Source organism: Eschscholzia californica, unplaced genomic scaffold (assembly GCF_041429995.1).
Source record: "Eschscholzia californica isolate CP2 unplaced genomic scaffold, dmEscCali1.0.p SCAF_3, whole genome shotgun sequence".
Classification (NCBI taxonomy): domain Eukaryota; kingdom Viridiplantae; phylum Streptophyta; class Magnoliopsida; order Ranunculales; family Papaveraceae; genus Eschscholzia; species Eschscholzia californica.
The window spans coordinates 46521728-46537605 of NW_028238420.1; the positions used below are offsets into that span (position 1 = coordinate 46521728).

Consider the following 15878-nt stretch of genomic DNA (forward strand, 5'->3'; position numbering starts at 1 on the left):
CAAAGAGTAAGGTAGATGGACAGAGTACATCGTTGGGCAAGTTGGTGCTAGATCAAGTTGTGCTTATGTGGTATAAGTGCATTTGAGTCCGTAGAGAACGGACCTCACTTGAGATGAGACATGGATATGCTAGCATGGTCGTGATTGGTATATCGCATGAGTACTATAAGCCGAAACCAACATTGAAGCTTATGGACATATTGGTGTGAAGTCTAGATGACAGATTCACGAGACCAAGTGAAGTACTGATGGTAGTTGGAACCGAGTTCAAGCCGTCAAGTAATATGAGGGTCGTTGTATCTGAAGTGGATCGGCCCATGTTTGAGTTATGCATTGCAGGTAAGTTGGAACCGAGTTCAAGCCTACAGTGTGCAATGAGTACGTGGTGACTGAGAAGAGATCAGCTCACGTTATGGGATTTCAGAATGGTGTGTCGTGGTGACATTAAGCATCGTTCAAGTCTGAAGATAGTTGGGACTAAGTTCATATCGTCAGATACATATGACAACGTCGAGTTTGAAGTCGAGTTGTAAGCCGTATGGTGCTGCATGAGATGTGTTGGAACTTATGTGGTGGTACGTTCGGATGTGTTCAAGAGGGACACGAGCCTACCAAGATGCTCGGGTTAAGGAGCATCGCCAAAGATTAAATGGCAAGTGTGGGTCTGGATGTAGTCAAGAGGACGTTCCCAAGAGTATGCCAATGGTGGATGGTTTGGTACCATGTAGTCTCGTGGAGAGAAAGCTACCATATTCGTTTAGTGGACATCGAAGGCAACACGACATTTTCCCGAGGAAGGGATGGCACGGATGATGCCGAGCGCACGAGGCGCAAGCGCGGAGGCGCACAAGCAGAGGCTTGTTTGAGTTGCACAGAGGTGCAGGTGCAGAGGCACAATCGAGGCAAGGGTCGTCGAGAGAGGGGCGACATTGCGAAGAGTTCAAGTGACATACACTCAAGGGTACAAGTAGTGGATACGTAGGTACTAGAGTGCACTTGATGTTGGGGACAGTGGTCAAAACGAGGGTCTCAATGAACAAGCAAACCAAGGAGTCAGAACGTGGAGTACATGGGTACGTTGGGTCTGATCCAGAGGGGAGTGACATTGAAGACGAGTTGCTTCGCGATGGTAACATTGCGAGCACATGGCAAGACGCAGTGGCGTCGAGATGCTAACTCAGGTGAAGGCAACGGTTGCTGAGGTACCAGGGTGACGAGTTGTGTCGCAGTTCACTGCGATACGCATGGCAAGATTGGTCACAAAAGCAGAGATGGAAGGTGACAATCGAGATGCCAACTCGAGGTGAAGCCGAGGAGGTGAAGTACCTGAGTTCGAGGAGCGGCGGAGGCTGCAACAGAGAAGCGACATTGAGCATGGATGAATGGTACGGAAGACCATTATCCTAATGCATTGGAAGATGCAAAGCAGAAGACTGAAGTAATCCTGCGGGATGCCTACACGATGAGACTGTGTAGTTCGCACGGAGGTGCGGTATGCCGAAGACACGAAGGTGCAGTGGTAGCATCGGAGTTGAGGCAGAAGATTGAAGTGATACTCCAAACTTAGTCGACGAGGACGTCGACATTACAAGTGGGGGAGTATGTCACGTGCATATTGTTGAGCATGCATATGACGTGACGAGTGCTAGGAGCACGTACGAGCATATAGGCCGTAGGGCCGAATACGAGGTCGAGATAGGGCTAGAGTGCCAAGCAAGCTTCCTTAGGCCATGCACGGGACGCCCGTGGCATTCAAGACTTTGTCAAGGATACGAAGGGTCATTTGGACGAGAGTATGCCTGGTTAAAAGGATTGATGTTTCCTTGTGGAAATAGGCAAAACAAGAAGTTTGCACCTTAGGAGGGGGTGGTCTCCCTTCCTCATATGCATCCCGCATATGCCAAGACCTCGTGGATGGGAGCTCGCCCATCCTTAGCATGGTATGCACGAAAGTGAGCATCCTCGTGGCGCAACCCATGAGGCCGGCCTAGCGTATGCGAGAGAAGCATATTGCACGGGTTCCCTTGTCATAGGAAATGGCTCGGGACAGTACCTGGAGATAGGTTACTGCGGGTTCCTTTTGAAAAGGTGTTGCATGTTCTCATGCCATGGCGAGGCGTGCGTCGTGCTAGCATATTCCATAAGGAGGATTGAGCTATTCAAGGGGCCAAGCCTTGATGTGCTATGTTGGGCATGAGGTAGCTTATTAGAGATGGATGCTCCTATGCCCAATGTCCGGATGGTAAGCCGAGATGATAAGGTGACGGATGCATGAGACTAGATGGCAAGATCCGCATATGCGGCTCGGTGTGCTCCGCACATATGTTGGTATCCTTTATAGTGGGCGAGAGTCTATGACTCAAGGAAGCGTTATACGGGACGGCTCGAGCTATGCTCGTAGGTTGGGACACGTTGGTGTCATGCCGCATTATTGGTTGGGAACCAAGATGACTTGATAGTCGAGATGCTCCGAATATGTTCGGGAAGGCTGGCTATGTGTTAGGAGGGAATACATAGCGCCGCACGGTACGTTAGGATTTGATATTCCGCACTATCGACCCGTGTCTTTGAGCATAATATGCCGGGTCGACCTAACGTGACAAAAAGGCCGTGACACAAGGTCACTTATACTTGAGATCCTGGCATAACGGGCAAATTTCTCAATTTGTCTTTCCGACATCCTGACAAATCGGGCGGGCACTTGACATAGTTCGGTCGTCTGTCCAAATTGTTGGGCAATCGGGGTTACAGATCGGTCGGACTCGACCACAGTGTTTATTTATTTTTGTTTGAGTGTCCACGAAAAGAACTCATTAATATTTCACCCAAACAAAGCCCATAAAACGTAGTCCCACATTGTAAACTCTTTGAGATGAAAGAGATACAAAACTTTATAAATAAGAAATATAGTCTTTCCATGCATATACATGTAATAGCGTAGTCTAAATGCTAACTATATTAATTGTTTATAACTATCTATATACGATTGAAATGTCTAAGTAAGTCAAAAATATCAAGTGGTTGGACTTTGTCGGACTCGGACAGAATGTCGATTAGAGCTTTTTGTCTGTGTCCGTAACACTAAATTTAGCGGTCCGGACGGGTAATGTCTATCTCGGACTCTAGCCACTCACGATCACATCAGGTTCGGCGGCGTTCCTGAGCGGATACGGACTCGTTGACCTTTTCCCCAACCCTACTCTCTCCCAGCTCACTTCAAGTAGTTTTTTTTTTTTTGCTGAAAAACCTAACTTAAAGTAGTTGCAATTCGAGAAATGGTATTTGACCCGGGACCACACATAACAAGATCTAGTCAGATTGGACGGGAAAAAATTATACAAATAGCGGAATTTTGACTAATCAAAGTGAGACTCACTTTGCTTTCTAAATCCTGTCCGTCAACTTAAAGCGGATTAGATTTCCTAGCCGCTCAAACGTCGGACAGAGAGTTGGAATTAGTGGTGTTCAAAAGGTCGGGCCGACTCGAGTTGGGCCCAGGCCCGGCCTGTACGGTAAATGGGCCAGGTTGACTCGAGTTCATTTCCGGTCCCGCGCTGGGTTTATGTATTGAGCTCGGGGGGCCAAGCCCGACCCTGGAAAAGCCTGGGTTCAACCCGTTTTTCTCTTCTTTTTTTTCTTTTCCTTCCTTCCTTGTTTTTTTTTTAAATTCCTTAGATTTCTTTAAAATTTCATAGGTATATTTTTAAGTAAATGAGAAAGTATTTTTTAAATTCCATAGATTTCTTTCAAATTCCATAAAGTTACTTATGTAAATCATATAAATCTTTACATTTATGAGAAAGTTTTTTCTAAAATTCCAAAGACTTCTTTTTATTTTTTTAGAAATTGACTACTATCAACAGTGGTCGTTACATTTGGCATTGATACATCAAAGATGTGATAAGCTCGATAACCGCCCATTCAAACGGTAACAAGACCAGACCTAAAGCCCAACTAAACTATGAAAACCCAACTAAACTATTGCATAAAACTCAACTACATTATTTATACCCTAATAATTCCATTTCAAATAACCAAAGATTCCACCTTCTTTAGGATTCAAATCTGGGACCTCCAGGGCTTTTCTGGATTTATATCAATACCTTGGACCACTTGGACAACCAAAGACTTCTTTCAAAATGATTTCATTCCCTAAAATTGTTTCCATATAATCTTTCCAAAAATCTTTTTCAAAGTTATTAATGTAAAAGGTAGGAATCTTAAGTTTATAAGAAAGTATTTTTTAAAATTATATAGACTTATTTTCAAAATATTTTATTCCTATAATTATTTCCATATCGGGTCTTATTTATTGTTATCATCAAATCATCCCAAAATTAATGTCAAAAAAATCTTTTAAGAAAGTTATTTCTAAACTATCGATAAGTACTTCCTAAAATAAATTATCAATTTATATTTTCTTTTAGGGAGCGGCTGTAGGCGCCTCCCAAAACTACTGTAGGGGCCTCCCAAAACATCTATAGGGGCCTCTTGAGCACCTCCATCTTCTTCTTCTCTTCTTCGTTTTTCTTCCTTCTCTCTCTATTTTCAACCTAACAATCAACCAACTAAAATCCATTAATCTTCAAAAAGATTAAACACAAGATTAAAACCTGAACTCTAAACCCGTTTTCAATCGTTTTTGGCTTCCTTCTCTCTCTACTTTCTTTATCTTAACCCAACATAAAAACATAATGAAAACTCTAGATTTTGCCAGCCAACTTCGAACGCGTGATGAAGAACCCCTAGATAAGTTGTCCAATTTCGAAAGTGTGATGAAGAAATCCTAGATCTAGTGTCCAATTTCAAGTGTAATAAAGAACCCCACCATTAATGAAGAAACCCTAGATCTACTTTCTCGATCTTCTCTCGGACTGATCAGTCCCAAGTCTAAAGGATGGCCTCGGCTTGGGCCAGTCCTAGACCTATCGGACTGGACAGTCCGACCTATTTTGGACTGGGCCAGTGCGAGGCAAAACTTTGAGCCTCGGACTGATCAGTCCGAGTGGGGGCGCCTATAGGTGTCGGGTGTTGACTACGGTCGAACAGCATTTGGAGGCCCATAAAGCATTTTGGAGAGGCGCCTTTAGACGCGCCCTTTCTTTTATTTGTATATCAAATTGAAGAATTTAAACAAATAAATAAATAACGGGCTTATCTGGTCCGGCCTAGGCTTGTACTTGGTCACGGGTTGCGAGGAGATGAGGGAGAAAGAGCTTTCCAAAAGAAATGGAAGATAGAGGAGGGTATCAAAGGGCGTGAAGAAGAAGCTTGGGCGGGAAGGTGAGGCCGGTTTGGGAGGGTATCTTCGAATGATGCTCTTTGTTATCATCTCTACCCTTCGATGAAATGCAATTGAATCTAAGTCATCTCATTTTGAAAAACTAAATCTCAACTACTTGATATAAGTTCCTAAGATTAAATCTGGACCATTGGGAGGGGAGAAGATACGCTCCTCCCTTATTACATGGATGTCTTTAGTTTTTATTTTTTAATATTTGCAAGATTTAATAACTTTAAAAAAATCTTCTCCCAGTCAACAGTTGGTAGCCCAAGTGGTTCCAAGGACCTGACATGAACTCCAGAAAGCCCACCGGCTATAGGCCCGGTCTTGTAAGAATTTGAATGGGCAGTTACCGAGCTTGTCACATCTTTGATGTATCAATGCCAAATATAATGACTATTGTTGATGGTAGTCAACTAAAAAAAATTTCTCTTTTCTCTTTTTTTTTTTTGGAATCTGGTAACTTCATTCATTGCCGAGGCTAAAGGGATTACAAATTCGAAGTTACAAAAAAGAAAACAAAGCAAACCCTAACTCTAATTAGCTAGTAAAGCTTGTTGGGCTAGCTCGTGGGCCAACGAATTGGCTTCTCTAGGGCAGAATTGGAGTGCCCACAGCAGGTTGGTTGAGAGCAGTTGTTGGGCCTCGGCCAGTAGTGGTGCTATTCGCCACGTTGTTTGATCTCCACCATCAGATAATGCATCTATGATAATCTTGCTGTCCCCCTCATATAAGACCCGTTGTAGCCCTAATTCATTTCCCATTTGGAGAGCTATCAGACAAGCTCTCGTCTCTGCTTCAAGGGCCGACAAAACCTCAACCTTCATCGATTTGTTAGCGATTACTCTTCCTTCCTTGTCTCTCGCTACTGCTGCTATAGTTGCTCCTGATCTTGAGAAAAGCCTCGTCGAAATTGATTTTAATGTTGGGTTCAGTGGGGGGTATCCAGGAGAGATTACTTGAAGTGAGTGTTGAACTTTCAGATCTGTTGAAGGAAGCTCTTGATCTTCCAAAAGAAAGATCGATTATGTGGTTGATGTTGAGGATTTTGTTGGAGAAGCATGCATTATTTCTTCCCTTCCAGAAGTTCCAAAGCAGATAAGCACCATACACCAAATCTCTTTTGTTTTTTTGATTTTAAAGTAATTTTTTTAAGAAAATTACTGGATCTGGTTCATACTCTATATCCATTTTATTTGTTGCTGCATGTATCATCTCTATGAACCGAGGGCAAGATCCAAATAAATGACTCAGAGATTCTAGTTGTAGATGGCAGAGATGACAGGTTGGATCTATATTGTGATTTGCTCGACTAATACTTGTTAGCACAGGTAATCCATTCATTACTACTTTCCATAAAAATAAGCTCACCTTCGGTTCTATACATGTATTGTTCCATAACTTGCTCCATGGGAAGTCTAAGATTGGTCTATTGCTTTGAGTATTGTTTGTGATTTGTTTGTAGTATGATTTTGTGGAAAAAATCCCTTTTGGATGAGGGATCCAAATCCATCTATCTTCTGTCCAGCTTTGAGAAATAGGGATCTTTAAAATTTCCTTGGCCGATTCTTCAATGAAAAGGTCATTTACTCTGTCTTCATTCCACCTATAGTTAGTGATTAGATCTGAAACCATCAAACAGTACTCTTGTCTCCGATTCTCACATGTTGGTTTGAAATCTTGTAATGTAGGGACCCATGGATCATTATATATGTTGATGCTAGAACCGTCCCCAACCTGGTAACAAGTATGAGCTCGAAGGGTGTCCCTGACTTCCAATAACGAAGACCAAATTGGCGATGAGTTTAATTTCTTGCTTTCAGTCCAATAATCCCCTGTAATTGTATATTTTGCTTTCAATATCTGTACCCATACTGCCTTAGGACTGTTGATGAATCTCCAGGCCAACTTGGCCACCAAAGATTCATTAATTTTGGCCAGAGACCTCACCCCCAAACCCCCTAGATCCTTTGGTTTTTGGATTGCTTTCCATGGCAGGAAATGCATTTTCCTTTGACCTTCATCATGATCCCACCAGAAGCTACGTTCTAGCCTTTCCAATTGATTTAAGGTCCCTTGAGGAATAATGGAGAGGCCTAGAAAATAGATAATGATGGGACTAAGAGCTGCTTTGATTAAAGTTGTTCTACCTGCCTGGGAAATCAATTTTTTCTTCCAACCCGCCAATTTAGCTTTGAATTTTTGGATGAGAAAATCGTGGGCATGAATCCTGTTTCTAGGTTTTAGCATAAGAATTCCAAGATATTTCTCAGAGTCCGTCATAAGGGGAGAATTTAGGCGTACCTGAAAAGTAGTTTTAACGTGTGTTTCCACGCCTGCCCCAAAGAATAATCACGATTTGTTAAAATTAACAGCTTGGCCAGAGAATGAGCAATAAGAGTCCATAATTTGTAGAACTGAGTCTAGGTTTTGTTCTGTAGCCGCTCCAAAAATAATCAGGTCGTCTGCAAATAATAAGTGAGTCACTGTAGGAGCAAATCGATTGACTTTGAAACCTGTAAAAAGAGAATTTCGTTCATAGGTGTCTATCAATAGAGATAAGGTTTGAGACGCGAGTATGAACAAATAAGGTGACAAGGGGCACCCCTGCCTTAAGCCTCGAGAAGACTCAAAGTTTCCACATTGGTTGCCATTCACTATAATACTGAACCTTGGTGTTGTGACGCAAAACACTTTTCTCTTTTTTCTTTCCCTCTTCTCATTCATAAATATTTACATGTATTAATTTGGTAAATTTGTTTGATTGTATTTCATTAGAGGTGCGCCCAAAATAGGTAGACACGAGTGGAATATTGTAACAACATTTGCTTCAAATTCCATGCAAAGTTGATATTGGTGGATTCGAGTTGAATTTTGTTACCAAATTCAGTTTTTCCTTGGTGGCTAATATATGGACAATCAACTATTCTATGTGGACAACAAAATTGGGCGTAAATAACACGATCATACTAAGGGTCTAAAATTAAGTACTTCATTCTTTATCCTTCTTCATCGGCTACCACTCCTTCACCCAAAACTGGGAAGTTTAGAAACCCTAACTTTGAAAAATCTTTCTCTTAGCTTCACATACATTGCTGAATCATCTTTAATACAACTAATGATGCTAAATTGCACCTTGGAAATTGGATCTTCAACCCCTTGAATCCAGGAAAAGAACTAATACTTTTCTGCTTCCGTAAGAAGAAGAAATCTCTGATTATATGACTGGTGCAGAAGGATTTGTTAAAAGGGGAGAAGAGTGAGGAACAATAATCGATTCAATGAAAGCAGCCATATTTTTTTAATCTGAAACTTGTATGTGTAGAAATAGATGAATTGATACACTTGAGAGAGCGAGGGCTGGGAAGAATTTGTCTGAGGAACAATGATCCTTTTTGTTGGAGAACCACCACCAACATATTCATCTTCTCCTTCGTTCTTCATTTTCATCTTACTCCCTCCTCCCTTTAAAAGAAAATCTAGCAGAAACCCTACCCAAATCAAACTAACTAATTTGAGAAATTTCTCCCTAAATCTTTCTTAGTCAATCGTAAATCAAATCAAAGAGAATCCAGCTATGGAGTATCTGGATAATTTGTTGGTGTGGGCGGTGAAGATATGTGGATGTCAAGATCGTGAGGACGAAGTAAAAAAAAAATTTATCTTTTGATCCTTCAAATAGATTGTATTATTTAGCCCCAAACTGTTGTTGTCCATATAGGAAAAGTGATTGTCCGTATAATGGTGGCCTTTTCCTTTAATATCATAATCAATATTTTGTAGTGGTTGTTAGGGTTCAGCATAATAATGACCGGAAACCATTGAATTTTTTTTTTGTTGAACTGAAACCATTGAATTTTGTACAAAAAAAAATGGTATGGTCCTCCTTTTTACACCATACTCAATTATTCTACACACTTCCTCAAATGATTAAAATTCAACAACACACCCAATTAAAAACCACCCAAGTTGTCCAATTTGGATTTGTGAGACAAAAGGAGAAGCTTAAAAAATAATCTCACCTTTAGAGGTTTTATTTATCAAAGAATTGAACATGGAGGAGGAAGAAACCAAAACGAAGGACTAGAATTGTATGAGATGGTAGATTAAAACTATTGGTAAAATACAATTCTGAAAAAAAATCAACCAAGGGAAACGCTTCTTAAGATTTATTCAAACTACTAATCTTCACTTTACAACTTCTAACACATAACTTACGAATTAAGCAGAAACTTCCTAGTAGCAACAATTAAAAAAATGCATGCTTGCATTTCCCAACTCATCCGACGTATTATTCTTGAGAAATCATGGTTAATGGAGCAGAGAAGGCTTTAAAAAAGAGCAGCAAGACTCCATACAACGATAACAACAATCGAGCTAAACCAAATTCAACACAAGCAATCCTTCTGAAGAATAGCACTAACCTGAATAGAAAATAAGCACGAAAGAACTAAGCAACGAATTCGACAAAAAATGGTAAGAGATTTCTAGCCGATCATATATATATATATGATCATCTACCCAAACTGCATTTCTTGACAATACTTTTTTCGACTTTGATACTCAATTACTATGAACTTCAATCTCAAAGAATTAAAGAATGAAAATGGTGAAAAGATTACTATCTATTAAAAGCTTAACTCGAAAAAGACTGCCAAAATGACACAAACTGGAACTTAAACCAAACAAGATGTGTGTCTATCCACCACAAACAGACTAACTACCATTCATGCTATTATTAACAATTGCTTTACCTATGAACTTCAAATAAGATATAAAGAATGAAAAAGGAGAAAAGATTAGTATCTACTGAAAGCTTAACCCGAAAAAGAGTTCCTACCGAAATGGCACAAAATGGAACTTAAACCAAACAAACGTGTATCTATCCTCCACAAACAAGCTAACTACCAGTCTAAACCTCAGTAAGAGTGGTCATGACAGGAAGACACAGAAAAGAACCTGGAAACGATATACGACCTTCAGAACGTAAAGGTTTTGAAACACCAGTTCGGACATCATGTTCCATCCGTAAATGTGCATGGTACCCAGACTTGTAGTAGATGTTGGTTGAGATGGTTAACAAAAATCTCTGACCATCAAAGAATAATGGTCTTATATAAACTACGGGAACCCTCTTAAGATTTATGACATCTTTTCTCTTAATTGTCCACTTGTTGTTTTCATAATCATGGAGTACCCAAGTTACAATTTCATGTTTAGAGGTAGCCACGACAAGAATAACTTCATCTTCTAAAACTCCGAGCCAAGTACATTCCCACCATTCTCCCCTCATAGCAACCGCCATTACGCTCTTTGGTATTTCAATCATCCTACTCTCTTCTTTATCCAAATTGAACGCAATAATATATCCCTCGCGAGTTAACCAATGCATAATCCCTCGATAACAAACAGGAAAAATATCTTTGCATATAGAATATATTTGTAACCCGTTAGTACCGTAGCTTATCATGGAAGACTTGTTGGAGTGTCTCCAACGGCTTTTATTTGGCAAAAAAACCATGAATTTAAAAGCCATGTTTGCTTCAACCAAAGAAACCAGAGTGTAGTGATTATGGCCGGACGAAGTTGACTCACCAAAGATTATTCCATAATGAGAATAAAAGGTTTCGTAGGGTTCTGGAAAATATTTATATTTCTTGGTTAAAGGGTTGTAGACGTAAGTGTTGTATCCAGTTTTAACAATAAGAAGGCCACGACCACTAGCAAAAAATTTAGGTTGAGGAACAATGGTTGGTGTACCATAGTCATCAGGTGGTAAGCTATGGGTGAAGGTGGTTTCACTAAGGAGATAGGATGAGGGGAAATCAAAAGATAACAGAGTGACAAGACGTTCATATGTTTGGAAAAGAAAAGTAGAAGCATCTCGAGGTGTTTGAAGACTAGCATGTTTGGTAACAAAGTAAGGATTAGAGATGAAGGAGTACCATCTTTTGTTGATAACTTTTAATCCGCCTAATGTTTTTGCAGGCAGTCTTATCAGGATTTCATAGAGGAGGTCATCGTTTAGGTTGTCCATGAATGGTGTTGTCGTTGTTGGGATACAGTAAGAATATTCTGCAAAAAAGAGAAAGAGATAAAAAAAAAACTAGTTATAGATAATGAATCAATGAATAATGAGTATGTACTATAGAATAGAATAATAAACCCTAGCTAGTACCTCCTTGTCCTCCTCCTTGAATTCTTCTTCTCACATTCCTCATGGTTTGATTACTACTACTAGGGTTGTTGTTGTTTTTGTTGGGTTTGAAGATGACCATTGTTGTATCATGGTATTTGGCGAAGCCAGATAAGAAGATTTTCTTGATTGTGAGAGGAAACTGATTAATACTTACGCATTTTCCACCTGCTTTTTCGATCCTTGCTCTTGCGGAGTGAGTGAAATCCAAAGCAATGACCTTTAATGGTGGAATTACTTCATCATAAACCCTACTAGTATTCCAATCATCATCGGTGACTATACCAAGAAAAGCTATATGATTCCCCTCGTCCTATTATTGATTATTAATAATCAAATTAACAAACAAATAATCAGCAACTTATAATATTAGAGAAAGAGGGGGGAAATTCGTTCTTAACAAGTAAAGTGGGAAAGAAAAGGAAGAAATTAAATATAGTTACCTGTTCTTTCATCAAGTAGGTGGTTATCAATGTGGAAAGATACGTCGTCGTCGGCCTCATTAGATCCATCCTTCTTTGCTTTGCTCAATTAAAAACCTAAATCTAGATATTAACTCCCTCCCTCCCTCCTGATAAAAAGAGTGCAGATTTATTGAGCGACGGAGGAAGGCGAGATAGGAAAGATTTTTTTTTTTTTTGAGCGACAGAGAGAAAGATAGATTTTGATGGAGAAGATAGGGAAAGATCGATTTTGATGGAGATGAGAGGGAAAGATCCATTTCGATTTTGATGGAGAAGAGAGGGAAAGATCGATTTTAACGGAGAAGAGAAAGAAAGATCGAATTTTGATGGAGAAGAGAGGAAATCGATCGGAGAAGAGAGGGAAAGATCGATTTTGTTTGGAGAAGAGAGGGAAAGATCGATTTTGGTGCTGTTTGTTTTTTTAATTTTTCAGATCTGAAATCTGAATTGGGAACGATTCAGATTTCAGATGTTTGTTTTTCTTATTGGGTTTTTTGAGCTTACCCCCTCAAAACTAATTAGTAATTGAGTTTACCCCCTTCAGTAATTAGTAATTGAGCTTACCCCCTTTGAATTTTGTATTTTTAGCAAAACTACTAAGGACATGTTTGGCATGAGATGATAAAATCACAAATTACAACCAAAATCAATCTTTACTAATCTTATTACCGACCAAATCAAACAATAAAAGTAAGGTGGAACAACTACGAGGAATCATATTGAATGATAATTGTTTTTGGTAGTCACATTTATTTCACGTACGCCAAACACAACCTTTGTGTTTTTGTCAAAAATAGTAAATCTAAGGGGGTAAACTCAATTACTCATTATTAAAGGGGGTAAACCCAATTACCAATTAGTGATGAGGGGGTAAGTTCAAAAAACCCTTTCTTATTTAATGAAATCTGAATTGCAGGCTGAATTATGTTCATGTCTGAATGAGCTGAAAAATATCCCACAATTTTCAGACTTCACAACAAGTCTGAAAAGAGGATGAAACTTCTGAAATGCGTTGATTGACCATTCTACCCCCGTGAAAATAGTAATTGCTTTTTGCATCTCCCTCTTCATCTTCTCCAACGACCACCACCGACAACGCCGCCACCGACAACGCCGCGCCACCGACAACGCCGCCACCACTACCGACTTTGGAAATGCAAATCCAATCACCACCACCGACCTAAGCAACACAGATCTGATCACAAGTTCGACAAATACATTTCTAACAAGAAGTTACCGGACTTTTAGATTCCGATAAGAGAAGGTTCTTCGTTCCGACCAAATTCAAGTATCAACCAACCGAGTTATTTAGAATCCGTAATCAAACTCCACCATCACTGTAGAACAATCACCACAGAACACCACCACAAAATATTTCGAGAGAGATACTCAAAGAGAGACGGAACCCTAAGTGGTAGTTGGTAATCAAGTTGAATTTTTGTATCTTTATCTTTTGTCTCAGGTTGATCTTGATTTTGGATCTGAGGCTGATCTTCCTTGTGGGTTTGACTAGTTGGTGGTCGATCAGGAAGAAACATCATCACCAAAACATGAACAGTTTGAGTACTATCATCCAGAAACCCACAATCACACAACTTTCTACTATAATCAGACAGCATCTTATCTGAGAAGACAAATCGAGTTTGATATGAATAATTCTCGCCGGAGAACATGAGAAGAGAGGCACGGTCAGAGAGAGAGAGAGAGAGGGAGTTCTTGAGACAGACTGACATAGAGAGAGAGAGAGAGAGAGAGAGGAAAGCTTTGGATTTTAACTTTTATTAGGGTTTCCATTTTGTTTTTGTGAGGGAGAGGGAATTTAGGGTTTTGTCAAAAAAAATTCCAAGTTATATACAGGGGTATAAATGCCAAAGTTTTAGTTCAGATTTCATAATTCAGATTCAAAAAACAAACAACTAACTTGCAAAAGAATTCAACCAATTCAGATTCAGCCATTTCAGTTCAGCAATTTCAGATTCAGACGCAAACAAAAAAACAAACAGCACCTTTGTTTGGAGAGGAGAGGAAATCGATCGGAGAAGAGAGGGAAAGATGGAATTTTGATGGAGAAGAGGGGGAAAGATGGAATTTTGATGGAGAAGAGAGGGAAGATCGATTTTGACGGGAAAAGAGAGGGAAAGAAAGATTTATTGAATTCAACAACCAAAAAAAAAAGATTTATTGAGCGAGATAGGAACACAGATTTTGGGCACTCTCTCTTTTAGGGTTTCAAATGGGCTTCATGTACCTTAAGGACCCATGGTTCTCCGTGCACCCTTGGAGAAATTTTCCAAGGTGAATCTATAAGCACACCCCAGATTTCTGTTGGCGCCTCAGTTGATGTGGTCAATCTACATTGACTCCCGACACCTGTAGGTGCCGTTCTCATACTGCCCCAGTGTGAGGCCCAAAGTATAGGGATCTCAGACTGCCCCACTTTGAAGCCCAAAGCATTCCCCTCGACGTCGCCCAGTCCTATACCATCCCATATAACCCATCAACTATTTCTAGAATATTTTCATTTTTTTAGTTCTTTTCTCCTTTTATTTCATTCGATTTTTCTTCATATAACCCATGCACTATGATAATTGCCAAAGAGTTAGAAAAAGAGAATCCTAAAGAAAAAAGAAAGACAAAGAAAAAATCGGTTTTGATGGAGAAGAGAGGGAAGAAGAGAGGGAAAAATCGATTTTGATGGAGAAGAGCGGGAAAGATCGATTTTGACGGAGAAGAGAGGAAAAAGATCGATTTTGACAGAGAAGAGGGTGAAAGATCGAATTTTGACAGAAAAGCGAGGGAAAGATTTTTTTTTTTTTTTTTTTAACCATAACTTTCATTCATAAGTAGGATTTAAATCCAATTTACATGGTTTAGAGACTTTGATTCCTTTGAGTACAATATTGATTTACTATCATAAATTACAACACGCAACTTACAAAAGTAAAGTCAACATGAAGGTAAAGGTATACAATGTTGCGAAAAACAAAAACAAAATGAAAAGACCCTAAAGGTCACAGAATAAAACGATCCTAAAGCTCACAAATGAGAAGACCCTAAAGATCGTACCAACTCGTAATTTTCTGGGCGGAGGTGCTACACAGATGTACCAACTCGTAATTTTTTCGCGGAGGTGCTACTCAGATTGTACCAACTCGTAATTTTGTTTGTTCTAGAGGAGGTTCTAGAGGAGGTTCTAGAGGAGGTTCTCTTAGAGGTGCCACTCCTAGTGGTGTGGGAGGCTCTTTTAGAGGTGCCACTCCTAGTGCTGTGGGAGGTTCTTTCAGAGGTTCTTTCAGAAGTTCTTCTTCTAGTCGTCAACCTCAACAAATTTTTCTTTCTTCTCCACTTAGTTTTAATGAACCTATAATCTTTTTTTCTAAATTTTGGTTCATGTTTCTGGTCAAGGTCATGCTCATCCATCATCATCTGGTGTTCCTCTACTCCTATTTCTAGTCAAAGAAACGAAGGTTTTCTCCTGTGGTTGTTTCTTCTGTTGCACCTACCTTTGAACAACTTAAAAAAAAAAATTCTCTTCTGATTCAGTTGTTTCTGGCGGAAATGCTAATCAAACTTAATTATAATTTTTGTATAATTATAATTTTAAATTATATAAAATTTGATAATTAAAATTTAATAATTAAAATTATATATATATATAATTATATATATATAAATTTTATATAATTATATAGGTTTTCTTAGTATAATTATAATTTTAAATTATATAAAATTTGATAATTAAAATTTAATAATTAAAATTATATATATATAAATTTTATATAATTATATATATAATATTAATTTTAATTATCAAATTTTATATAATTAATTTTACTTATATAATTAAAATTTTAGTTATAATTTAATTATATTATAATTACAAGTTGAAGGTCTACCTATATAATTTAATTATATTACAATTATAATTTTAAGT

The 15878-nt window shown here is 39.0% G+C and overlaps 1 protein-coding gene across 4 annotated transcripts; it reads right to left on the bottom strand.

Annotated features, from left to right (window-relative positions):
- Positions 1-9416: 9416 nt before the first annotated feature.
- LOC147550918 (putative F-box protein At1g32420) lies at positions 9417-12399 on the bottom strand. Of its 4 annotated transcripts, none has more exons than XM_086671903.1 (4): positions 11924-12399; positions 11463-11793; positions 11230-11359; positions 9417-9708 (listed from the first exon to the last, which is right to left on the bottom strand). In XM_086671903.1, exons 1-4 carry the CDS (start codon positions 11990-11992, stop codon positions 9576-9578), a joined length of 663 nt encoding a protein of 220 aa, XP_086528029.1. In that variant the 5' UTR covers positions 11993-12399; the 3' UTR covers positions 9417-9575. The 4 variants fall into 4 exon arrangements, with proteins under 4 accessions (XP_086528029.1, XP_086528028.1, XP_086528027.1 ...); XM_086671902.1 differs by having other exon boundaries at positions 10262-11359; XM_086671901.1 differs by having other exon boundaries at positions 10244-11359.
- Between the last annotated feature and the right edge of the window lie 3479 nt (positions 12400-15878).